This window comes from Cyphellophora europaea (genome assembly GCF_000365145.1).
Source record: "Cyphellophora europaea CBS 101466 unplaced genomic scaffold supercont1.2, whole genome shotgun sequence".
Taxonomy (NCBI): Eukaryota; Fungi; Ascomycota; class Eurotiomycetes; order Chaetothyriales; family Cyphellophoraceae; genus Cyphellophora; species Cyphellophora europaea.
The window spans coordinates 3052025-3074528 of record NW_008481808.1 but is presented as its reverse complement, the minus strand read 5'-3'; the positions used below and the strand labels follow the sequence as shown (position 1 = coordinate 3074528).

Sequence of the window (22504 nt, the reverse complement as noted above, 5' to 3'; positions counted from 1 at the left end):
TCGCATAGCCCGCACCATCAGAACGCGCTCTCGTCAGATTCTTTAAGCCTCCCTCAAGACAGTCTTTCTGACTTGTCCTACCCTGAGAGTCAGCACTCCGAACATTCCAGTGACATGTTCTATTCCTTTGGCTCATCAGAGGCGCCCTTCCTCCCCATCTCAACAATGCCTGAACAAGACATGCCTCCCTTCAACACCTCGACCTACCCGCCAGTATCTCAGCAAACTGCCTGGATCCCTTACTCTACCTACGCCCAGCAGCCTTCAATTCCCAGTTACGACTCCAACTCGACATCCCAGTATCCTCCCTTTGACACAACAACCATGTCGCACACCTTCACCAACGTCATCCCGCCAACTCCGCAGGACATCGCGCCTGCAACATTTGACTTCAATACACTGCCTCGCGCAGGATCTGCCGCGCATCACCTGTCCACGTCGCCCGCATTCTCACGTCAGAGTAGCCACAACAGCAGTCTTTCTTCGCTATCGCGCTCGCCCAGCCCCGGGATCTACTCAATATCAGCAAACGGATCGGCTGGCCCCGTCCGGCAAACCCTGCGTTCGAACTCGACATCGTCCAACAGCTCTCTGCACGCCTACGGCATCCCAGTGCAAGACCCTACTACCAACCATCCGGCTTGGCGATGTGCCTATCCAGGATGCACCTCTCGGGCGACCTTCACTCGGGGATGTGATCTGCGTAAACATTACAACAGACACTCGAAGCACCTCTTCTGCAGAGTCGATGGATGCCCGCAGTCTCAAGCCGCCGCTGCATCGCGTTCGACGGACGGTACCCTGACTGGGGGCTTCAGCAGCAAGAAAGACCGTGCGAGGCACGAGGCGAAGCACAACCCCGGCATCAGATGCGAGTGGAAGGGTGTGCATGGCGAAGAATGCGGCCGCATCTTTAGCCGGATGGACAACATGAAAGATCATGTCCGGAGGATCCACAAGAAGCACGAGCAAAAGAGCTCTCGGTAGTGAGCTGCTGCCACTCTGAGCCTCTCTCTAGGCCGTCTGGCATGGCCAGATCAGGCGTGTGTGTTTACGAAGGCATGATTTTACTTTGGGTCAATAGCATAGCCTGTGGACGATACAGGTCTCACAGCAACGGCGAACGCGGGGTGGGTTTGTGAAAATTCTGGGCTTTACGACTTGCATGAGATACCAGAGGTTTATAGTACAGGATTTACAGAGACGAGGGCGCACCTGTGCCCGGTTTCGCAAGAGACAGAACGATAGTTTGGCAGCACGACCATGACAAGACATTTGTCTGGACTTTTCCAGGAGCCAGAAGGTACAGTCATCAGATGTACGCATAATGCACATTGTAGAAGCCACATTGCCACTCAAACACTTTCTCCATTTTCTGGGATCTGCTTCTTGTGAATCGAGACTCTACTCAGCCCTTTGGGGGCGGCTCGAGAACCTGACGTTTGGTGTCGGAGAAACGAAAGGGGCCCTACTCCATGCGGCACCGAAAGCCAACCCGAAACACCCGAGATAGGTGAATATCGCGAGCTCAGCCACCGTTGACGGACTCCTCAACAATTTGAGCCGGGTTTCTAGCAACAAAGGCTCAGAGGCAGAATGAGTCAACGCGATCAAATGCAGGAACACGTTGATGCGAACGCGCAAACGCACGAAGCTGGACATCGAGGAGCTTGCGAGCTTGTTCGGGGCCGTCGCCCGCATCCTGGTGCTCGCAAGCATTATTTTTTGGTAGTGTCCGGGGAGCAATGTCAAATACCCGGAGATCTACCATTGGGCGTAATGCCCGAGCTCCCAGTATTCAGGAACCGCCCTCCCGCGGGACGCAACAGCTCACCCCCTGGGTACAGCATTGCCGCTCCCTGTAGAGGGTCCTCCGTGCAGGAGAAGCTTGATGTTTTGATAATCACCGAGTCTGTTCGGGCCCGTGCCCCGTAAGGCGGAGGTTCCCTTCCTGGAGCTACGGGCAGTGGTTTAGAGCTCCAACTTGGAGATGAGCTGAGCAGCAACTATCCCGCCAAGTCGTGCACCGAGGCCACGGTAGCATCGACAGATTCCGTGCTCGAGAGTATGCGTAAGTGACATCCAAGAGAGGAGAGGTGCTTGTTGCGACCTTGAGTCCTCGTACATGGTTGGCAAACGTTTGCCCTGTCCAGCACTTTCCTCGTATGTGAGAACAGGGATTAGTGTCCTTCTCGGCCCTCGTGCTCGGTCGCACAGAGCAGGCGTGACCCGCCGCTCAGTTGAATCCACATGCACACGCACGCCCCCTCGCACTCTCTCACCGCGTAGGGCTATGCAACGGAGGGGCATGCGCCCCGGTACGGTGGGGTCCTTCATGGGGGCCAAATCACACGGGAAGCCACTCGGCGTTAGGCACGGATATTTGGTAAGCAATTCCCGCATGGTGATTCGAGCCACGAGGTCGGTGCATCAGAGCTTGGTGCACGCTGCTGCACGGCTCGCATGAGAGATGGCGGTCGAGCAAGCTACGCCAGAGGAGCTTCATCGTTGACATTTCACGCTCCCGCTTCATGACGCGTGGCGGAGGGACCGCATCTTCGCATCTTCGCAGCTTCGCAGCTCCAATCACGGCGTTACTTGCAAGGTTCGATGCCACAAATCTAACCAAAGTTCTCGAATCAGAAGTCAAAGCATCCTTCAATCTAAGGTTCACATCTTACCCGGAGTAGTGGTCACGGTGACGGGACGTTGGCTTTGACCGCACTTGATCATCTCCGCCTTGAGACTCGCAAGTCTTCCAGATTTCGGCTAGACCCTGTCACTGGTAGGGCGCTCGGCACCTATCTTCGCTGCCATGCACCTTGTTGAATACCATCACCTTGAAACAACGTCGCGCCACCCCTTGAGACGTGGACATGCAGCGGCTGGCGCGCTTCCCAGTGCCCACCTCCAATTTAACTGTCAGCATTGCGCATCTCCACACCCACATCCCCAACAGCCCTATCGTATGCCCCCACTACGGAGTACTGGGTCCCGCGTATGTGCGCACTGACAACGCAAAGCGAAGCAAGACCATCGCGGTATCCGTATTTAATAATTCCAGATTGTGCACCCCATGCACTGGAGGACCCCAGCTCCAATGGCAGAAAGCCTATGGGCAAAACAAAAGTCCCCGGGGCTTGCCGCCTTAAGCAAGCAGCCTTGCCGTACCCAAAGTGGCAACCGTTCGACCAGCAACATGGTGACTCCCTGGCCAGCGATACTCTGTGCTCTGCTGGTTCTGCCACTCCGCAAGCAATGATGTCCTGAGATTTACTACCACAGCTTCGCCGCTGAATGCTATGCTTGAACACTCAAAGTTCTGGAAACCTACAGATCGACATGCCCTGGTGAAGCTTCGATGACCGGTCAAAGCACCCCCGTTATCGTCGTACGTTAGTCGAGACCACTCCCAGGGGCGAATGTGACCGGTCAATGGGAAATCGCGCCCGATGTTTCGCTGTGCCGCATGGCACGCATGGAGCCGCGTCTTGCCCCGTTCTTCTGGAATCGCCCAGCCGCCCCTTTCTTCTAGGGCTGGTACCATGCGTGACACGGCAGAACATGGGGGCCGTTACTGTCCAGTGCTGAGCCTCCAGAGCTAGCGAGTTGGGGGCCACGTATCAGCATGGGCATTCATGCATGCGAACTTCGCCAGCTCTGGCCAAGAACATTTACCGATTGCTCTGCCATGCCAGATGTAGAGCTCGCAACGAGGAGCACTCATCTCCTCGACCTTTCTGATTAGTTTTCTCAAAGAATCTGACGTTGCCTCGGGGCGCGGAGCCTCAGCGGACACCCCTGCTGAATGCTCACGAACTGGCCAATCAGCCGCCTCCACCGTCGGACAACTCATATTAGAGCTGTTTGGCAGACCGTAGCACGGTGCGTTCATCCGCCACCTCCCCGCGGCTTTACTTTGACCGATTGAGATGGCCTCTGGCAACTTCCAGCAAGAAGTGGTCCCTCCCCAATTCGGTACCGGGAAACCTCAGTCTCATTGGGCTGGCCGGATCATAGCGGCCACAGAAGGTTCAACGGCGAGCGGATACCCGCTCACACCCAGATCCCAGCCCTGGTTCATAGTGGTCGATCTCCATTACGCCGTTGATGCTTAGCATACGCCACATCCAGTGACAACGGAGCACATTTCCCCGTTTACCATACGATACATACCTTGTGGGCTACTTTCCGTTACCATTCCGAAACCAACTGTCCCGCATCTCACGAGCTGCCGGACCCAAATTTCTGCTATTGATGCGAAGCGGAGCTGTTGTGCCGGAGAGTCTCCTGGAGCTCTTTGCTGATACCGCTGGTATTGGCGGTTACACAACACTTGGCCGTCCGCCTACCAGTACAAGCAATCTTCTGACATACGACGTGCTCGAAATAGGTGACCCGACGTCGATCTTCACTATTTGAGATACCTCCAAGCTCCGGCAGATCTTTCGAGCTTCCCAGACTATTATACGAAGCACCCTTTTCGATTCCTCGCACGTGGAGCGGGACCACCCAACCGTGAATCTCAAGATACGAAATACAGAGCAGTTGCTCAACTCGGCATAGATCCTACCACCTGACGCCGTACTCCGTACTCATGCCCATGATCGTCGAGCTTCCTTACAGGTCGTACTTTGGTAATCGTTTGATGCCCATTCGCTGCTGTTGATACATGAATCACACAGCTGAAACTCAGTCTTTTGTTTGCGCCATATCGGCCATCCATACTGCAGCAATCAGCAGAGCGGACGGTCAGCTAAGCGACCTCTAGCACAATGAGCCCCTGCCGCCGTGCTGACTCGTTGTTTTCCACAATCTGGGAGCTCCTCTGCGGCTGAAACCACGGATGGAGCAAGTGTGCGACTCGGCTATCCAGTACCGAACAAAACCCTATCAAAAGTAAGTACTTTTGAGTTCCCCAATCGATGGCACCGCCTAAAGTCAGCAGGATTCGTGGCCATCCAGCCAATTTGCTAAGCAAGCACACTATTGTCCCATCACCGCAATGATTGGGTCATCATTTTGTCGCGGACGGGGATCCCCTCTTCTCGCTCTTTTACCCATCATGCTGCTTTAGCCCCTCCCGCTGTGGGTAACACTTTGCTGTACGGAGTACTGTGGGTATAGACGAAATACCGCTTCCTCGCGACCGTGACGACCACAACCGCGAATGTCCCACCACGCTCACAAATGCTTCGGATCTTCTCCTATTCCGCAAGTCTTCGCCAGCAATTGTTACTACCAGGATCCGCCCATGCTTCGCACACGTACTGTACACAGTCAGCAACTATGAGCTTGTCTTCAGCACGCGATCTTGGCCATGCCTTGAGTGCCATCGGACTTCGCCATGCCCTCAAAAACTCAAATTCATCTCGTAGCGTCAAGTCCGCTTTCCACTGTGACCCAAGCAACAGCAGCTAAACTACAACATCACTGAAATGTGCTACGCCAACTTTAGCTGCCATATGTTGCTTACGCCAGCAGAAACGCTAACCGAGATAAAATGGCAGTGCATGTGAAGTGGTGCAGCACTCCATTGGACGGCTTTTCGCTACCCTTACTCTGGCACGGGACTGCAGTCAGCAGAACGACGGCCGTCTGATCGCCAGCACCACTTGCTCGGGAAACAATGTCTGGCACATACTGTAGGTGCGAGAGCGAGGTTCGCTTGCGCAGAACCCTGGGCCGAAGGTCTTATTACACCCGGCAGAATCGAGCATTAATCGCCGGATCGGTTCATTAATGATAGGACCAAGCTATGGAGAACCCTGCCACTGGCTGGCCTGTCTTGGTCTGCTATGCGATTATGTTTTCTCCATTTTGTCCGCGGCCATAGGGCTGAGTTCAACTCGCCCCAAAGCTTTCTGTCAGCGAGATTCCGGTGAACATGGTTCATCGTGCTGGAAGAATCCCCTTTGCCATGATGGAGCATGCTGCGGCTGGAGCTACAGGAGGCACTCCGCGGTTGTGGGGCTTTCCCGCGGCGTGATTCCTCCTCCATCGGGCGACGGTCTTCCGCCCAACAATAGCATATGAGTCGAAATAAGGTGTGTGTGACGGCCAGGCTGAGTTGATCAATGCGGGACGCTCGACCCACCAGGCGGTACCCCCTGACAAGGGATTACACCGCCCATACAGTAACTCAACAAACATGCTTTGGGGCATTGGGAAGCATGTACGTGCTGCCAGCGGGGCCGAAAGCGACACAGCCCAGACTTGAATAGACCGATGCAGTTCGCGATCCCCCGGAAAACGGGGCGGTGTATGGGAGCCCCAGGAGCAAAGCTGGAACGCTATGAAGTAGAGTTTTGGTTCCGTTATCATCAGCCAGGACCTGTAACCTGGTCCACGTCTACGATTCGACGGATCGTTTGCTGATAGCGAGTTCGCTGTGGCGCCAACGCCGTGATCCTATGGGGCATATCGTTGATCCTCCTTGCGGTGAATATCCGGCCGGTGGCAACAGGAAGGAGTACGATGGATTGAGAGTCGCTCGAGGAGATTGGCACTCTGCCTCCGGAGAAGCACCGAGCGAGACAGCTTGAAACCGGAGACGAACCTCGCAGATGGCAGTCTGTCGACCGCCCGGTACCCTGCTGAGTTGCTGCAATCGATGGTCCGATGTATACTCTTCGCCGAAGAGTGTGGCTTGAACGACGCTGCGCATCGCAGCCCAAAGCCCAAGGGGCTCGGGTCAGTGATACAGAGAAGCACTCCAAGAGACGCTCGAGCATGACCTGAGCCTTCGCGTGTCGGATGGTTGTACGCGCCTACCAGCCGCTCCCCTTCTGCTTCAGCGGCCGGTCGCCACAGCCATTGCCCCAAGATTCCTCATCGACACTATCACTTCCATCCCTACCATCACCAGAGACCGTTGCCTTCGTTGTCGTACATTAGTCCTTTCTTCATCGTCCTTGATTCACTGTGGTCTGCCAGATCACGATGCACCAATCGCACCGCTGCATCAACATGTCTGTGAACCCAGGACATTTCTTCAGCCACCGCTCCATGGTCAATAACTCCTTCTCACCCTTCGAACTTTTCGGGCAACCCCGAGTTTCCTTCTCCACACGAGCTTCCTCTATGCCAGCAGCGAAGGGTTCAGACTCCTTCTTTAAATGTTTCTTTTGCAAGTAAAGAAGAGATACTGAACAGAATGTAACCAAGTCAGTATGGCTGTATCGGTCGAAAACCGATTCTCGCTTCCTGAACCTCCGTTGCCGGCCCGAACTGGCGAGGGAGTCGGCCACGGAGCAATCTTCCACGTTACGCAGCCTCTCCAGCTCCTCTTCCATTCAAACCAGAATGTCTGGGACTGCTGGCGCTGACATGATGCTGGCTGCGTCATCTAAATTGCAGCTTGGTGAACACGCGAGCCCGAGAAGAGCCGCAAGCCCCTTGTGTACAGAAGCGCATTTTATCCTCTTTACATACCGTCAGTAACGACTGACTTGTACTTCAGGGGCAATCTGTGCTATGAGGGCCCAGGGTTGCTTGGTAACAGATGTGGACACATCTGATGCGCTGTTCTTCTAGGCAACCGATTGCCAGCTGCGAAAATGGCATACGCCACCAAACACGTATCTGCCCTTCATCGATCAAGCACGGTTTTCCTAGGGTTTCCCCCTGATCTCAAATTGGAGTCATCAGGTCTGATGAAGGCGACAAAATCCCAAGACCGTGCGTTAGCTAATGACCGAGTCTCGCTGTGACGCTGGAGCCCACGCACTGCTACGCTATCAACGACCAGCCACATCTAAAGCGCAAGGTCAAGTCCTCGAGACGGCCTGCTGTGCAGGCTCGATGCCTCCACTCGGTCCCTCAAATTAGCCACAAGCGAGGCAATCGAGGCATGTTTTGTTCGACCACTCCATGCGCACCACAAGACAGTCCCGTCACCTCTCACAAGCCTTGGCGATATTGCCCGGAGAGGTCTTGTCAGCGTCAGCCTCCACCTCACCTAAACCGTGACTTGGGAAGCGCACAATACAGCGCCCAGGGCCCATAAGCAGTATCCATCGCATTGCTCAGACCACATGGTTCACCCCTTCGGATATCCAGGAACAGAACTTCTCCGAGTCATTCCACGTGGCATGTTCGGCAAGCACCGTGCCCCGTGTCAGAGCCACGAGAAGGGGGAAAAAGCGGTGCGGTCCCTCCGCTAAGACACGAAGCTCAGTGGTTTCTTGACTACTCCTTCCAAATTCTGACAGAGTCACTTCATCGCCATTGGCTTTCTGCTTGCTCTGCGTCCGGATGCTTCTGGGTCAGCGAAGCAACGAGTCGGGTGCACATTGGCACTATTTCTTCCTGGCTTCTTCTTCTTCTCCTCACTACGCCCGCCCCTCCTGCCTGTTTCCGGCCTGTAAGTTACGACTAGGAGCCTTCTGCACACTTATGCTGATTTTGAGATGAACTCGCCGTAGTAGCTCAAGACTCATGGGCCGTGCTCAACGCCCTCAAGGTGAGTTCTCGCTAAAAAAGCGGAACGAGGCGTGTGTACATCAGCGGATGTATCGGCGCTGCCATATCACTCTTTGTCGCTGCGCCCGTCCTTGTGAAGCTGCTCCGTCCCTGTAGAATCTGCATCTCATTGACAGACTCTCGATGCCTATGCATCTGAACGCGCCTCTTCCGCGTCCCGGTCATGCAGGACAGGTAGTATCGCGAAGCCTCCATCGGCTTCGGCTTCAGTGCCATACAAGGTGATCACGTCGCACGCTGCCTCCAGAGTATCATCGCAATTGCACAACTTGGGATCTCGAGCAGGTGAAAAACATCCCCATCAGCCTCCGCCATGAAGCGTGACATTCCATGCAACACATCGCCCCTCGCACGCTCCGGACTCAAGGACTCGTTGCCTTGTGCGGACACAATATTTTAGCCGGAGTTTCGCCGGCCCGAATGCCCCCCCTAAATTCCTTTATTTACAACGCTCAATAACCACGGAGCACAAGGAGCTACTGCAGCCCTAAAAGCCGTGACGCTCGTGCAGGCTCTCAAGCACGCAGACGCCGATTATTTTCGTTGTATGGAAATGCTGCTGCACGGCTCGCGCGCCCAATTTGTGGAAACAGTGGTGGTAAGAAAGTCGAATCCGTGCTCGCACCGGGCGTTGGTGCTGGATGCTTGAGGCGCCGGGAGATATAGGTTCTCGGATAGCTGTTGAGCGCTCTGACGAGGTGTCGGCGGGTTTGGTGCAGGAGAGAGATGGAGGAAGCGGCTATGGAAGCTGTATATCAGGTGACCCACTTTCAGGCAGTGAATGCACGCCAAGGCGGCTGGTTGCCTTGCGCTGGGTCGGCAAGAAGGAACGCGGCGATGCTCTAGTTCCCGGTCTGTGGGGGAGAGAAGGCTTGGTCTGTGGCTCGTGCTATTGTATTTAGTGATGTCGTTTCTTATAGCCTCGCCGTGTGAGACGGTGGCTTGCTGTTGTATCTTACGCGGAGACCATATATGACTGATTATCAAAGTGTAGGCCTATGCATGTCAATAATCAGAGGTGAGCTTTCCCGGATGTAGACTGCGGGCACGGAGTAGGTTCTTTCGGTATGCGACTATATTTTCTGATCGAAATTTAATTTTCCTACTATAACTTCGCTTTGGTCTTGCCATCCTCAGTCTGCATCAGCGCCTCCACCTGACTCCATGCCCATTCACCATAGGGCTTCATCTGCGCGCCATAGTTCTTTGCCGTTGTACCGCTGGCTTGTCGTCTCGCATAACGAGCTGCAATGCCTTGCATGATAACCGAATTTCTGAAGGCGCCAAATGCGTTTCCCCACTTCAGTTCTGGGGCTGCCTCATACCCACTTGCGTCGATATACCATTGCACTACCTCTTGTAACGTAGGCAAACCCTCAATTGCTCCTTCGTCGAACTCACTGCGCGCCTTGTACGAGCCAAGTGTAGGCTGTTGAGTGAACTTGTTGTTGGTCCAAGTCCATGGTCCAGACAGATTGACTAGATCCGAAAGTGGGTGACCGATTGTTGCCATTTCCCAGTCCAGGATTCCAATTACTCGAGGCTCGGTTTTGTGGAAGACTAGGTTGTCGATTTTGTAATCACCATGTATCAGGGTAGATCGATCCTTCGGCTGCTTCTGCTTGTTCTTGAAGAACTCTAACATGTCACGAAAGTGAGGGATATCGCCCACGGGCTCTTTCGTGTCGACGTCCTCTGCCTTCGCCTGGTTGGCGGAGATGGTGGTGAACGTCTTGATTTGGCGATCGTAGAAGCCATAATGCCGGCCGAAATCTGAAAGGCCAACCTCATCGTAATTCACACGATGGAACTTGGCTAGTGTGTCGACTGCAGACTTCCAACTATTGGGCAGTTAGCTTGCGCTTGTGCGGGATTTTACAAGGACCATACGCTGCTTTTCTATCCTCGGGTGAAAATCCGGGGAAATGCGGTTCAGTTACAAATCGACCGTCTAGGAACTCCATAATGTAAAATGCTGTCCCAATAACGCTATCATCTTCGCAAAGACAGTATGCCTTCGGTACAGGCACGTCCGTTTGTCCTAGCGCAGCTATTATCTTGAACTCGCGGTCCACCTGGTGGGCGGTCTTCGACAGCAGCTGCCCCGGTGGCTTCTTGCGCATAACAAAGCGCTGGCCAGTAGCATCGGTGATCTGGTACGTAGGGTTCGATTGACCGAATCCGAACTAAAGGTCTTGTGAGAGACGTACTGGTAGCGAATCTGTCAGTACTCACCTGCTTCAGCCCGAGCGGGGTTTTGATCTCTGGGACATTCTGGTCTACCCAGCGTTCCAACGATTTGAGATCGATTGGTTGACGAACTTCGCCCGCCATGATGAAACTCCGTGTCTACTAACACATTGAAGAGAGGAAGCACGCCGGGTGCCACATACCTTCTCACGAGAGGGGAGCCGGCCTCTGGGGGGCTGCGCACGAGACCGAGCTCACAGTGCCTCGGTTGTCGGGACTGGAGAAACAAACATTTTGCAAACTTGCCAAGCACCAGCCTCGTCGCGACCGCTCCTCCACTCTACGCGTCGGCGCGTTGTACCCCTCTATTAACTCTCGCTTAACATAGTCAAAGAATGACCAGAGACACCACCCCGCCGTCCACCGTGAAGAAATCTGATAAAGCGGAACATCTGCCTCCATCCCTGCCCAACTCACCTCTTCCAAAACGCCAAAAACCCGACGCAACCCTCACCGCCAACGGTGCATCGGTCAAAATGGCTGATTCGACGCCAGCAGTACCCAAACTAACGTCAACCTCATCACCTCCTCTACTCATCAAGAAGCTGTCTGAAAATGCCACAACGCCGACCCGTGGCTCTGCATTCGCCGCCGGATACGACCTATATGCCGCCAAACCCATCACTATCCCTAGTCGGGGCAAGGCCCTGGTGTCGACAGACTTGTCCATTGCGACTCCTGAGGGCACTTACGGCCGCATAGCTCCGAGATCCGGCCTGGCGGCGAAGAACTTCATCGACACTGGCGCGGGTGTCATCGATGCCGACTATCGGGGCGAGGTCAAGGTTTTGCTCTTCAACCACGCCGAGAGCGACTTTGAAGTCCAGAAAGGTGACCGCATCGCTCAGCTTGTCCTCGAGAGGATCTACACACCAGAGGTCGTGGAAGTGGAGAATTTGGAGGAGAGTGTGCGCGGCGCTGGCGGGTTTGGAAGCACCGGAGTCAACGCCTCTTGAACGTCTGCGTTATACTACGAGCCACCATGATGCTCGCTACCGGGGACGCATATCTTTGCATCTTCCATAGTCAAATCACGACCGGACTGCGGACGAAGGGCCATCCAGGCGGGTAGATGGGTTCGCGTTGGTAGAAAGTGAAGTTGCGAATCAAGTTTATCACTCAGACTAGAGGGCCTTCGTCTGAAGTGCATGAATGGGCAGACATATAGGGCATTAGACGAAAATGGGGTTGAGCATTGCCTAAAAGTCGAAGCTGGCGCTATTTTCGATAGATGTCGCACAAGCCGACAACTGGGTTCAGGGTATCTATAAACGGTTTACACCGCTTCTGCTTTATATCTCTCATCTGGTTCCAGCAGGTCCTTCTGGTTGCGCACGACCCTCACCTCCGCTGCCTGTGTCTGAGCGAGATACCGCCTGTCCTCCTCCGTCGAGATCTGGTCTCCATCGAGCCCGCCAATACTGGCGCCGGGGCTTTGGCCGAAGTGAGCCATCTGCTCGTCCCTTGCAGTCATCGTCTTCTCCAATACCATCTGCATACTGCTCAATACTTTCTCCGTAGCTCTCGCCAGCGGGAGGTCTGCGGGACCGACACCGTCGTCGCTCATCCATGCTCTTTGGCGAAGCGTGCCTTGTTGCTCACACTCCTCCCTCAACCTGGCCACCATCAGCCCAGCAAACATGTCTCCTGTCCCACTAAAGAAGCAGTCCAGCTTCGGCACCTTCACGACGAAATATCTGCCCTCGCCTTTGCTGTTCACACTGCTTCCCACCACCTGCAACTCGTCCTCTCCCTGTCCTTCTACTCTGATGCTTGTCACCACAATGTGACTCACCCCCGTCGCATGCAACTTCCCCATGGCCTCCACACAGGACTTCATGCCTCCTTTTCCTATACTGCCCACTTCTAGCCCTGCCAACAACTCCAATTCGAATTGATTCGGCAGAACCAGGTCCGCCTGTCCTGCCAACTGCCCGTACGCGTCGACCTCCTCTTCCGCCACGTAGAGCTTCCCCTGATCGCCCATCACGGGGTCCAGCACCCAGAAGAAGTCGCCAGGGCTCAGTTCACTGCGTAGACGGAGCTCACGGGCGATCACGCCGACAGCGTTAACGACAGCTGCAGAGGGGCAATAGCCTGAGAGGAGGACCGAGAAGTCGGTGAGGTAGGAGGACTTGAGACCATTCCAGAGGTTCGTGATCTCCTCGGCGGTGGCGCGCGTGCCCTGAAAGCGACGGTAGCCGGTATGGTTGCCTGAGGCGAGTCAGTCAAGCGACCGGCTAAGTCATGGGGGCGTTCAAGTGCAGTTCTCCCGCTCCGAGGCTTGGCATAACGGATCTGATGGGCAAATTGTCCATCCAGATTTGCGTACGCCACCCCGGTCGTCGATTTGTCGCATGCGAAACCGAGTGCAGCGTCGTGGCAGAGACTCACTGAAGTTGACTGTGTTTATAGCGGCCACGTCGCAGCCCAACGCTTGCATCACGAAGGTAGCCATGGTATTGCCCACATAGCTGAGAGACTCAGTCAACACTCGTGGCTTCCGCTGAAAATCTCCCTTGTGGTCACATACCCGTAAACTACCTGTAAAATCACGAGGCAACGATTAGAACAGCTCGCTCTGGTGCTGAGAAAGCCCTGTGACGAATGTCGTGGGACATGAAGTCGTGGGACACATTTGAAGCATTGAACTTACATGGCTGGCAATGGCCAAGACTTTTGTCTCTGGGCTTACCATGACTGCTTGCAAGAAGACAGCTTAATTTAGGAGTGCCAGTCAGAGAGCGCAAAGAAGCTGAGATATTTGGCAGAGAAATTATTTCTTTGGGCTATCTGAGTTATCGCTGCGGAGATATTCGTCATAAGGCTGGCCGTGCAAGGCTGCACCCCCCCTTCCGCTGAATGCTTCACAAAAGCCATGCCTTCAACTGGGAGGCGCACTTAATATGAGGGCCGTATTGCTTTGGCGATAGCACATGGTTCCACATTCTACGGTAGAGCACAACATTGCGGCTCGTTCGGCATAGTCTACTGCAAGATATGCTCCATTCGCCATGCTGAATCGCGCTGGAATTGCTTCCTTGATTGCCAACCTCAACGTCCCAGGTATCCTAGCAACATCGTGATATCGTGATCATCTAGACATCTTCGCATGGAGCTAATACGTGAATCGCATGTTGTCATTTGTGTCAATCGAGTACTTTTCTACTCATCTTCTCCAATCTGGGCGAGACGTTAGCATGATCTACCGTGGGATGAATGTACGGACCTTGGGAGCGAGGTAGAAGCGTAGGTAGCTGGTACCGGACAGTGTGTACTCCACTAGTAAAGGAACCTCTTGCGACAAGCACAACTTGACGCGACCAGCCAGGCCACTAGCCTTGCAGAAGTTGACCAAGTACTTGAGGGAGAATGTGAGAGAAACAGGCTCCGTAAGCTGAATGGCCACATCATTGTCGGGCTTTTCAACATTGGTGTGCTGGCGGAGAGTGACGGAACCATTGCCAATATCGCCCTGGCAGGAGAAACGAACACCATCTTTCGTGGCCTCAATACCAACTGCATCTTCGTTAGAAATGCTCAAACTCGAAAATTTGTTCTTTCTCACCTGACTCGGACATGGCGATTAGGTCTCGGCAGATGCGGGCAAACTCGCTCGAAGGCATCTCGACGGTCGCAGCGTATTCAGTATCAGGAATACCCAAATGCTCTTGATCGATGTCCATCAACTTAATATCGTACTCGCTCAACCGATCGGTGTCAGGGCTCTCGAAGACCAAGTTGACGACGTCAGGTGCGTCTTCTGCCTTCAGTGTTAAGATGTCTTCATTTTGAGCCGCTCTGAGGACTTTCGTGAGGGACTGGAGGTTGATCCCCAGGGCAATGTTACGATCGCATCGGAAAGGTGTGAACATCTCCGCCTTCAGCATCATGGAGACAAGAGCGACGTGCGAGTTGTCCATGGCTTGGAGGGCGATGCCAGAGTCATTGCAGTCGAAGTTGCAGTCTTGGACCAGATCCTTGATAGCATCCACGACCTAGATGATGTCAGCACGTCTGGCACATGAGATATGATGCTCTACGAACCTTCTTCAAGGTCACCGACTGCTCGAGGCGTGCTTCTAACACTATTGATTGTGAGTGCTTTGCTGGACTGGCAAGCGGGGCATCGGCGCACTTACTGGTGACTTTGGGGAGGTAATGCGAATTGTTAGATTCTTTGGACAAGCCTGAAGGAATTGTCGAGCTCTACAGTGGCGGACGGGCTGATTTGAGGTTGCGTGGACGGGCAAGTGCTATGTTGAAGATATTGGAAGGACCAGATTGACTGAGCCATCGCGAAATCCATCGACGCGTTCACGCGTTAATTGAACGCCAAGCTTCTAACTAAATATAGTTAGACCCTAGAGTACCTATATACTACCGCGCTCGGGGACGCAATGGTATCATAGCTTCCTCCAACCAGGCATGATCACAGTTGTTTTATAATATATATACTGTCGAGGACAAGACTGTCATCACTAGCTAGCAACATTGCAGGGTGGCAACGATTCGCAACGCCCAACATAGGTGAAGGTCTCTAGGCCTTTGACGATGATGAGAAAGCAATATCGTCCATGGCACTGCCCCAGGTAGAGAGAAAGAGCAAGCTTCCGCTCCTTTCTTTCTCACAGCTTGCTCCTAACCTTGCTAAGGTCTTCTGAGTTCCAGTCTAGGTCCCACAATGCGATGCCGAAATCACGCGCTTCTTTTTCGCTGCGATAAGTCGTGAAGCTAAGCTCTGGAGCCATGAACTGTGAAAGCCGCATGCTCATCGCGGGGTGTCTGCTTCTCGAGGTGAGAGTATGTTTCGCATTCGGTCTTGCCGAGGATGAATGGTGACTTTCGTCCACGCCGCGCTGGAGCAGAATCTCGGATCCCTCCGGACACCTCCGGTGTGCGATGCCAGGCCTCCGACCGAGGTTACATTCTGGAAAGCAACGGGCTGACGTATATTCAACCTCATCCAAGTATCGCCACGCTCTCCCTCCTGTATGAAGCAGACAATTACGGGCCCCGATCGATGTAGGGTCTCGTCAAAACAACCTCAATTCTTCCTGGTGGTCTTTTCCCTATATTATACACCGATATGGCATGTTGATAGCTTATGCTACTTCGCTAGCCTCACCGGTACCCTTCAGGTGGGTGTTACGTGGCCACTTTGCTATTCCCCGCCACAAATTTTCAGCAGCGTCGAAGGTGTGGGTACGAGTACGCCAGAAGCACATGAGCAGGCTCAAGCCGAACTACGGTTAACCAATCCTTGACCTGGAATCGTGTCCGCTACAAGGTTCGGAACGATGTGGGGACCGAGAGCCATTGCATGCAAGCACCGGCCTCCATGGGACTTGGTAGGTGTTGCCTTGCCAGTCACTCCCTGCAAGAGAAGGACAAACGCAGCCTCGTGGCAACATCGTGCGCGCCGGGGCCGTGCGCCCTGCAGTGGAGATTTACTTGTTTTCAATCGACTCGTCACTGTCGGGGTATGCGATCATGTTACAACCGCTATGCGGCATGTCAATTAGCCAGTCTCATGGATCAGTCCTATCACGACCCTTTCCTGAAACCAAGATTGCGTATCAGAGGCAACTGCAAGCCATTAAGACAGGTTGTGGCCAAATGGTAGAGCCTTTCGGGTTCGTTCAAGGGTGGCGATAGCAGAAAGCTTGGGGTCAGGCACCCACTGCACCTGGCAAGCTAGCGGGGATGACGCCTCATAGGGCAACTCCCCGTCACCTGAAACGAAGCATCTGCCTGCGTTCACCAGTGCACCGAAAAGCTCGGGGAGAAATTCCCATCATAATTTAGATTCGACATCTTGGGTTCCATTCAAAGGCTACCTGGCAAAGGTAACAGATGACTACGCTTTGTCATCACATATGGTGCTAACTTAGCTTGCTCTAGCCAATGGAAGTAGTGCCATTGAGAAAAGGCTCCGCGAAGATCTATGCACTGTCCCACAACAATATGCATAGTCGCCTTCGAGGGCCAAGCACAAAGTCCTGGCCAACTAGTCTGAGATACCTGAGATTCACGCCATCGAACGGCAATAAGAAGATTACCGTCTAGCGAGCATCCTACTTGATTCGGTTTTGCCTAGTCAACGATTCCATCTGCTCGAGGTCGGATCTCTTCAACATGTGTTGCTTCCTCCTGTTTCCCCGTATCCAAATCAGCCCCACAATCTCTCCAGCCGAATCATCAGAAAAACAGAGCTCCTTTTAACAAACTCTCCAGAATCGGACTTTGCTTCCCAACAAGGAAGCATCGACAAGCCAGATGAATGGCATCGCCGCTTTTTGACCAGCCCACTAGCGGTGGCCGACTCCGTTTCTCAGATTGCATGAGCATACCCTCCGACCCGAACCCCACACGTAGACTTCCTTATGGCACAAGTCTACCAAAGTCGTCGAGATAACTGCGAATTCCACACCGTTAGCCTTTGTATCCAGATCAATTGTCCCAGGTGGTTTGTGGGTGGCCGGAGGAGTTTTGTCCTCGGGGTCCAGCCTCCACGTCACAGAAACCCTGGCATGGTTACATCGCTGGAAGCATGACCTGTGATGCGACGGCCAGACGTACCTGCGCCGTTGCCGTCGAGGCCAGTGGAGGGAGCCAACCCAAACGCACAATGTAAGGAAAGACGAAGGATAGGCGAGGAAATGGCAACACACCTTTGAAGATAGGGTGACAGACGGTACCCGGGGAGAGCACTTGCTTGTTGTAGGTAGCGCACCGCTTGCTGGAAGTACTGTTCGTTGTGGTGCGAGTACGACACGTTGCCGAGCGAGATATGTGCTTCGGCGGCCTGGGGAACACAACCATCATCAGCGTCTGTGTCGCCGCCTCAAACAGAGTACGACGAAATCAAGCAAGTAAACTCACCGAAGCCAGACAATCGCCGCTTGACCGTCCGGCACGTTCTGCTGCGGCTACCGCACGCTGGAAGTGTTCCGTGGCAGGTAGGAGCATCCCTCGAGCCTCCACGTAGTCCGGTCCGCCAGCGCGCGCGTCAGCCTCGATGTTCTGGCGCGCTGCCTCCCTTGCATCCTCGGAGGAGGTGATCGAATATGCGCGGCCCGCACTGCGTTGACCGCTGGAAGCGCCACTACTCGAGCTGCCCTCCTGGCGATGAATGCGGGCAAGTATTCGCTGAGCACGGAGCAACCAGGCGTGCCCAAGTCCTGAATGGTTAGGAGTGTCAGTATTAAATGCAGTAATCAGATGCTGGTGGGCAAGGAAGGAACAAGGTAATGAGGGGCAAAGAATATGCGAACCCGTTAATACTTCCGGTGCTTCATCAGCGCGATTCTGCGCAAGAAGTTCCAGATATGAGCGTACACACCACTGGGCGATATCTTGCGCACCGCCAAAGTCTGTGTCGTGGTATGAAATGTTCTGGAGCTCTGCAATGATGAAGATCTGATCGTCATAGCGGTCTGGCCTCGCGAGCCAGGAAGACCCGTTGAGGAATGCTATGATGTTGCGGGCAGTGCTTAGTCGCGAGTGAAGCTCGGTCTGGGTCGTGGGTATTGTTATTCGAAGATTTCGCAGCACGGAGAGGATCTCGGCGATTGTACGGTCCTCTTGTGCGGATGAAGCCTCGTTGCCTGATTCACCATCTTCGCCGCCATTTCGTAACAAGGCTGACTGTTGAAGGGGTTGCTGATTTGACATGACCTCACTAGACGTGTTCAGATACGATCCCAACACGACTATTGATTTTGAGGGCCTGACTAAGCGCTTCATTTGGGACGATCCGACGAAATGGTCGATATATGTATGCAGCAGATGCGGTACGCGCATGTCCCCGTGCGGCTTGACTACTTTCGACAACACCCGATCCCTTTGGGCAGACCGGAGGAATATGCGCTAGTGCTCAGTGACGAATGCTGATCAGTGGCTAAATTGCTGATATGCAACAGACTAAATGGCGTCAAAGAAATCCGCTAGCCTGTGAGAGACAGCGGTCCCAGTGATCTCGGGATTTGACAGGGACCAGTAGACAGCTTGGCTGGGGCGTTCCATCAGAAGAGCAGCGTGGCGAGGTTAAGTAGCAGCAGTCCCTTAGATGTGTGGATCCTATGGATGTGGCGAGGCTGCAGCAGGCAATAGATATCGAGACTCACTTTATGGCGCAGTCCAGTGCTCTGAAGACCTTTCGATGAGTTCTAAAGGCTTCAGCCCTAAGTGACATTAACCGTGCCGGTTGCTTGGGAATCACGAGGTGAGGCTCACACTAAGAACAGGCAACCGTCATCGCGTACCGGTGGAATGGCAAAGAGTGGCTTGGGCTGAGCACCTGGAGTGGCGGAAACAGTTGAGGATCGACATGTATGCTCGAGAGGAGAAAGTCCTGACGGCGAACGAAGGTGATCGTGGCTGTAAGGCTGGCCTAGGCCAGGGGCGTCAAGATCCTCTGGTCTGCACCCACGAATATGCCAACGCTCTCCATAGGCGTCAGCAGGGATGCTCTGATTCCAGACATAGCACGCTCCTCTCATACGCCCGCGCATTATGGCTCGGTAGCAATCGGTGACGATGCACGCTCTGCCGCTGGTCCGGCATTACAACCGATGGGAACGCTAGGATGCTGTCCATTGAGGTAAAAGAGGAAGAGACGGACGCGAGACGAGAGCCATCAGTTCTAGACTGCGGCATTTCGAGCATCAGATGAGGTTGCGGAACGGCATTCACGGGACGCCGAGGATCGTCTCTCTACCATAGGGCAGAAAAAGACTTGCGAATGCGAGCCGGCGTCCGCGCTGAACCTGAACCCTCGGCCGAAGCCGAGCCAAGGATGGGAGCCTGCCAGTTGCGCCATGCTCTGGCAGGCGGCATAGCCGCAGATGTACGATGCATCGGGTGAGATTACAGGTCATTGTCACTGCATCGACTGCCCAATTCGAGCAGATGAACCGAGCACTCCGGCATACATTGCTCCGTGGCTGCAGTAAAAGCACTGAAATGGATGTATTACTGGAGGTAGTCGGCAATAAGAGTGCCATCCATGGCTCGAACGGAGAATTGATCTTCCCACACCGTTCCGGCCTTCCCCATCACCAGCGGCTCTCGGTGACAGGAGCAGTTGCTATCTTGGTAATAGTACTGGACGTTATCACTTTGGCTATGTCATCAAGTCGCTCACCCGGGTGTCCCGAAAGGCAGAAGATGGACTAGGACAACAATACTCTCTAAGATTACATCGTACCTTCGCGAATCGGGCCCAAAAAGCCTCTCGTATCATTGAGCGGTGCGGCGCCACAAACAGCGCCCCGTCCCAGCCATGATGATTATGATTATCTAGAATCCCATGATGTTTTACTAATTACACCTCTATAATCCATTAGACCTCCTTCTGCTGAGATACCGTCGTTTTACATTAGACCGCCTCCTCGTCGTAAGAGATGCCTTTTATGTGCAGTTGGCCTCCCAATATGTCGTGTCTTCGTTGATACTTGGGTATCGTTATGATCATCTCTAATTCCGAGCCATGATGTGTTGTTACCCTCGCCCCTCCGAGTCGCGAAAATGTTGTACATAGAGAAATGAAAATTTAGACCGATGTAATGCGGCTGTTCTGGCGATGCGGAGGTCTGTGTTTGATCACCATCTGCAATTCACGAAGCATGTTCGTAGTGTTGTCGGCTTGTTCTTGAAAGGTAGCTCGCTTCTTTCGCTCCTCTTGCAGCTTGGCCATCTTCTCCTCGCGAGTCATGTTGACGCCCAGAGACATACGCTTGCGAGACTGCGGCTTAACGATGGCTTCAAACACTTGCTCGTCCATGGTGCCACTGTCGGTGCCGTGTTCACTTTCGCTCTCGCCATTGAGCAGTCTTAGAGCATCGGCTGGCCCACCCCCTTCCACCATGGTCATGCCGCCAAGGCTGGGAGATGGCGACAAAGGAGATCGTGGAACATTGGATAGGCGAGTATCTCTCCCACCGGAGGCGACATTGAGCAACATTGTCGGCCGGCCATGCTCCCATTCGTCAAGAAGGGTCCTTATCTCCGAACCGATTGCCTCATAGTGCTTGGCTATGGTCGCGTTGATGACCCTGTCCCCAGCGCCGTTAGAGATCAGATCCGTTATATCGTCGCGACCAATGCGGGCTTTGGCATTCAGTGCGCGAATGCCGTTGCCAACAGCCTCGAAGCGTCTGACCTGAGCCTTCGATTGCTGCTTCTCTGGCGTCACAAAGTCTTGCCGAACTGGACTGGCGACAAAATCACTGCCGTACTGGGAATGCACATCGTCCTCGTTAATTAGCTCCTCGATTTGCCTCGAAGCCAGCTGTGTGTCGTCTGCCAGGCTCGACGCAATTCGAGACACTTTACGCCACTGATGAACGTCAGACCAGGATGGCTTGGTTCGTAGTGCCATGAGATCGATCAAGAAGAACTTTCTCGCAACCGTGTGAAGCTGGAAGAGAAATCTCAACTGTTTGAGTGATTCTTGGGCTTCTGTGGACAAGTCGTTGGCAAATCCAACCGCACCCGTGAAATCGTCGGGCGAGAGATCGTAGATATGATAATAGCCGCCCAAGTCGTCCACATTCGTTAGCGGCTGCAATTCGTTATGGAAGTGAATGAACTGCGTGATGCCGGTCCCCAAAGATTTGGCCACCACTCTCCGTAGTTCTCGACACTGCAACTCCGCATAGTGGCCGTCTAAGCGACTAACGGGTGGTAGAGGGCTGCTGATCTCGTAACCCCGCGCCACAACTTCGATCTCTTGAATGAGTCGTATTGCTTGCCCAGCAGACTCATCAAAGGTCTGACTTTCACTGACGAGTTTTGAGCAAAACAAAGCGGATGTTTGGCGCACGAACTTCAGATACTGTCTCCTTGCGACATAGACGATTAAGGCCATAACGCAAGCACTTGAAAGTATGTATAGCCATGTTTCGGTCCACGTAACGGACAAGGGGTCTTGTAGTCGTTGCAGCAGCCAATGGAGCAGCCATGCTGTTGCAAAGGATAGGAGTGTTGTGGTTGCTGCACCACGAACAGATAGGGGTATTGCCTGTGTATCTGGCGGAACAGAGGTATGCTGTCGACTCTTGGGGTCTTCGGAAAGGAGCTGCGAGGCGACGATGCTGTATCTGAACTTCTCTAGAAACCGATCGCCGGAGGCATCTGTTACGGATCGGGCTGTTCGGCTGATGTAACGCAACTTGTCGCGCAACCGCGGTAGACCTCGAGGCGCATATTGCGGAGCACTTGTGTAGATGGGCGATCCTGGCTCTGATTCGTAATGTGGTGAAGCGTCACCTTCGAGGATTTCAGCGAGCGGTGACTCGTCGTAGACTAGGGCTTCCATGACATTGTTATTGCTGCTCAGGAAGGCAACGACTATTTTGTACAGTAGACCTTGCAAGTAATTTTAGCCATGTAGCGCGCGTCACGTCCCTCTGTGCCGTGATTGGAATCGGGTCGGGGCTGAGCAGAGACAAGCGCCGACCACACGTGACCATGTTCTGAACCAGCCAATCTCGCTCAATTTTTCTAGCCAACACTCACGACAATGAAGCAGAGCGAGACGAGACCAATAGTGGATACAATCATGATCAACTAATATTCATCCAATGCCTAAAACGATGTGCACAAAGTAGCTGACGCAGCTCAAAGCCTGTGTCGCTCATGGTAACATCAGGTTCTAATGCTGTTCATACAAATATTGCGAAACAAGAACCAGGTCTCTACTCCCTCGCTCTTCACCCGTCACGCCACCTGATTCATCGTGGTCGTTATATAGCCGTTGATCTCA

The 22504-nt window shown here is 53.8% G+C and overlaps 7 protein-coding genes across 7 annotated transcripts; 2 read left to right on the top strand and 5 right to left on the bottom strand.

Annotated features, from left to right (window-relative positions):
- Nucleotides 1-324: 324 nt before the first annotated feature.
- On the top strand, nt 325-987 carry HMPREF1541_02667 (uncharacterized protein; the record flags this gene model as incomplete). Its single annotated transcript, XM_008717022.1, has 1 exon — nt 325-987. The coding sequence occupies one exon, from the start codon at nt 325-327 to the stop codon at nt 985-987; it is 663 nt and encodes a 220-aa protein (XP_008715244.1).
- An 8602-nt stretch (nt 988-9589) lies between these two features.
- Nucleotides 9590-10818, bottom strand: HMPREF1541_02666 (uncharacterized protein; the record flags this gene model as incomplete). Its single annotated transcript, XM_008717021.1, has 3 exons — nt 9590-10325; nt 10375-10670; nt 10720-10818. The coding sequence occupies 3 exons, from the start codon at nt 10816-10818 to the stop codon at nt 9590-9592; spliced, it is 1131 nt and encodes a 376-aa protein (XP_008715243.1).
- A 392-nt stretch (nt 10819-11210) lies between these two features.
- On the top strand, nt 11211-11690 carry HMPREF1541_02665 (deoxyuridine 5'-triphosphate nucleotidohydrolase; the record flags this gene model as incomplete). Its single annotated transcript, XM_008717020.1, has 1 exon — nt 11211-11690. One exon carries the CDS (start codon nt 11211-11213, stop codon nt 11688-11690), a length of 480 nt encoding a protein of 159 aa, XP_008715242.1.
- A 320-nt stretch (nt 11691-12010) lies between these two features.
- On the bottom strand, nt 12011-13192 carry HMPREF1541_02664 (pyridoxal kinase; the record flags this gene model as incomplete). The annotated part of the gene is made up of 2 exons (XM_008717019.1): nt 12011-12948; nt 13129-13192. The coding sequence occupies 2 exons, from the start codon at nt 13190-13192 to the stop codon at nt 12011-12013; spliced, it is 1002 nt and encodes a 333-aa protein (XP_008715241.1).
- A 707-nt stretch (nt 13193-13899) lies between these two features.
- On the bottom strand, nt 13900-14657 carry HMPREF1541_02663 (proliferating cell nuclear antigen (pcna); the record flags this gene model as incomplete). Its single annotated transcript, XM_008717018.1, has 3 exons — nt 13900-13917; nt 13964-14253; nt 14303-14657. 3 exons carry the CDS (start codon nt 14655-14657, stop codon nt 13900-13902), a joined length of 663 nt encoding a protein of 220 aa, XP_008715240.1.
- A 2944-nt stretch (nt 14658-17601) lies between these two features.
- HMPREF1541_02662 (uncharacterized protein) lies at nt 17602-18411 on the bottom strand (the record flags this gene model as incomplete). Its single annotated transcript, XM_008717017.1, has 2 exons — nt 17602-17918; nt 18012-18411. 2 exons carry the CDS (start codon nt 18409-18411, stop codon nt 17602-17604), a joined length of 717 nt encoding a protein of 238 aa, XP_008715239.1.
- Nucleotides 18412-20290: 1879 nt separating this feature from the next.
- HMPREF1541_02661 (uncharacterized protein) lies at nt 20291-22057 on the bottom strand (the record flags this gene model as incomplete). The annotated part of the gene is made up of 1 exon (XM_008717016.1): nt 20291-22057. One exon carries the CDS (start codon nt 22055-22057, stop codon nt 20291-20293), a length of 1767 nt encoding a protein of 588 aa, XP_008715238.1.
- Between the last annotated feature and the right edge of the window lie 447 nt (nt 22058-22504).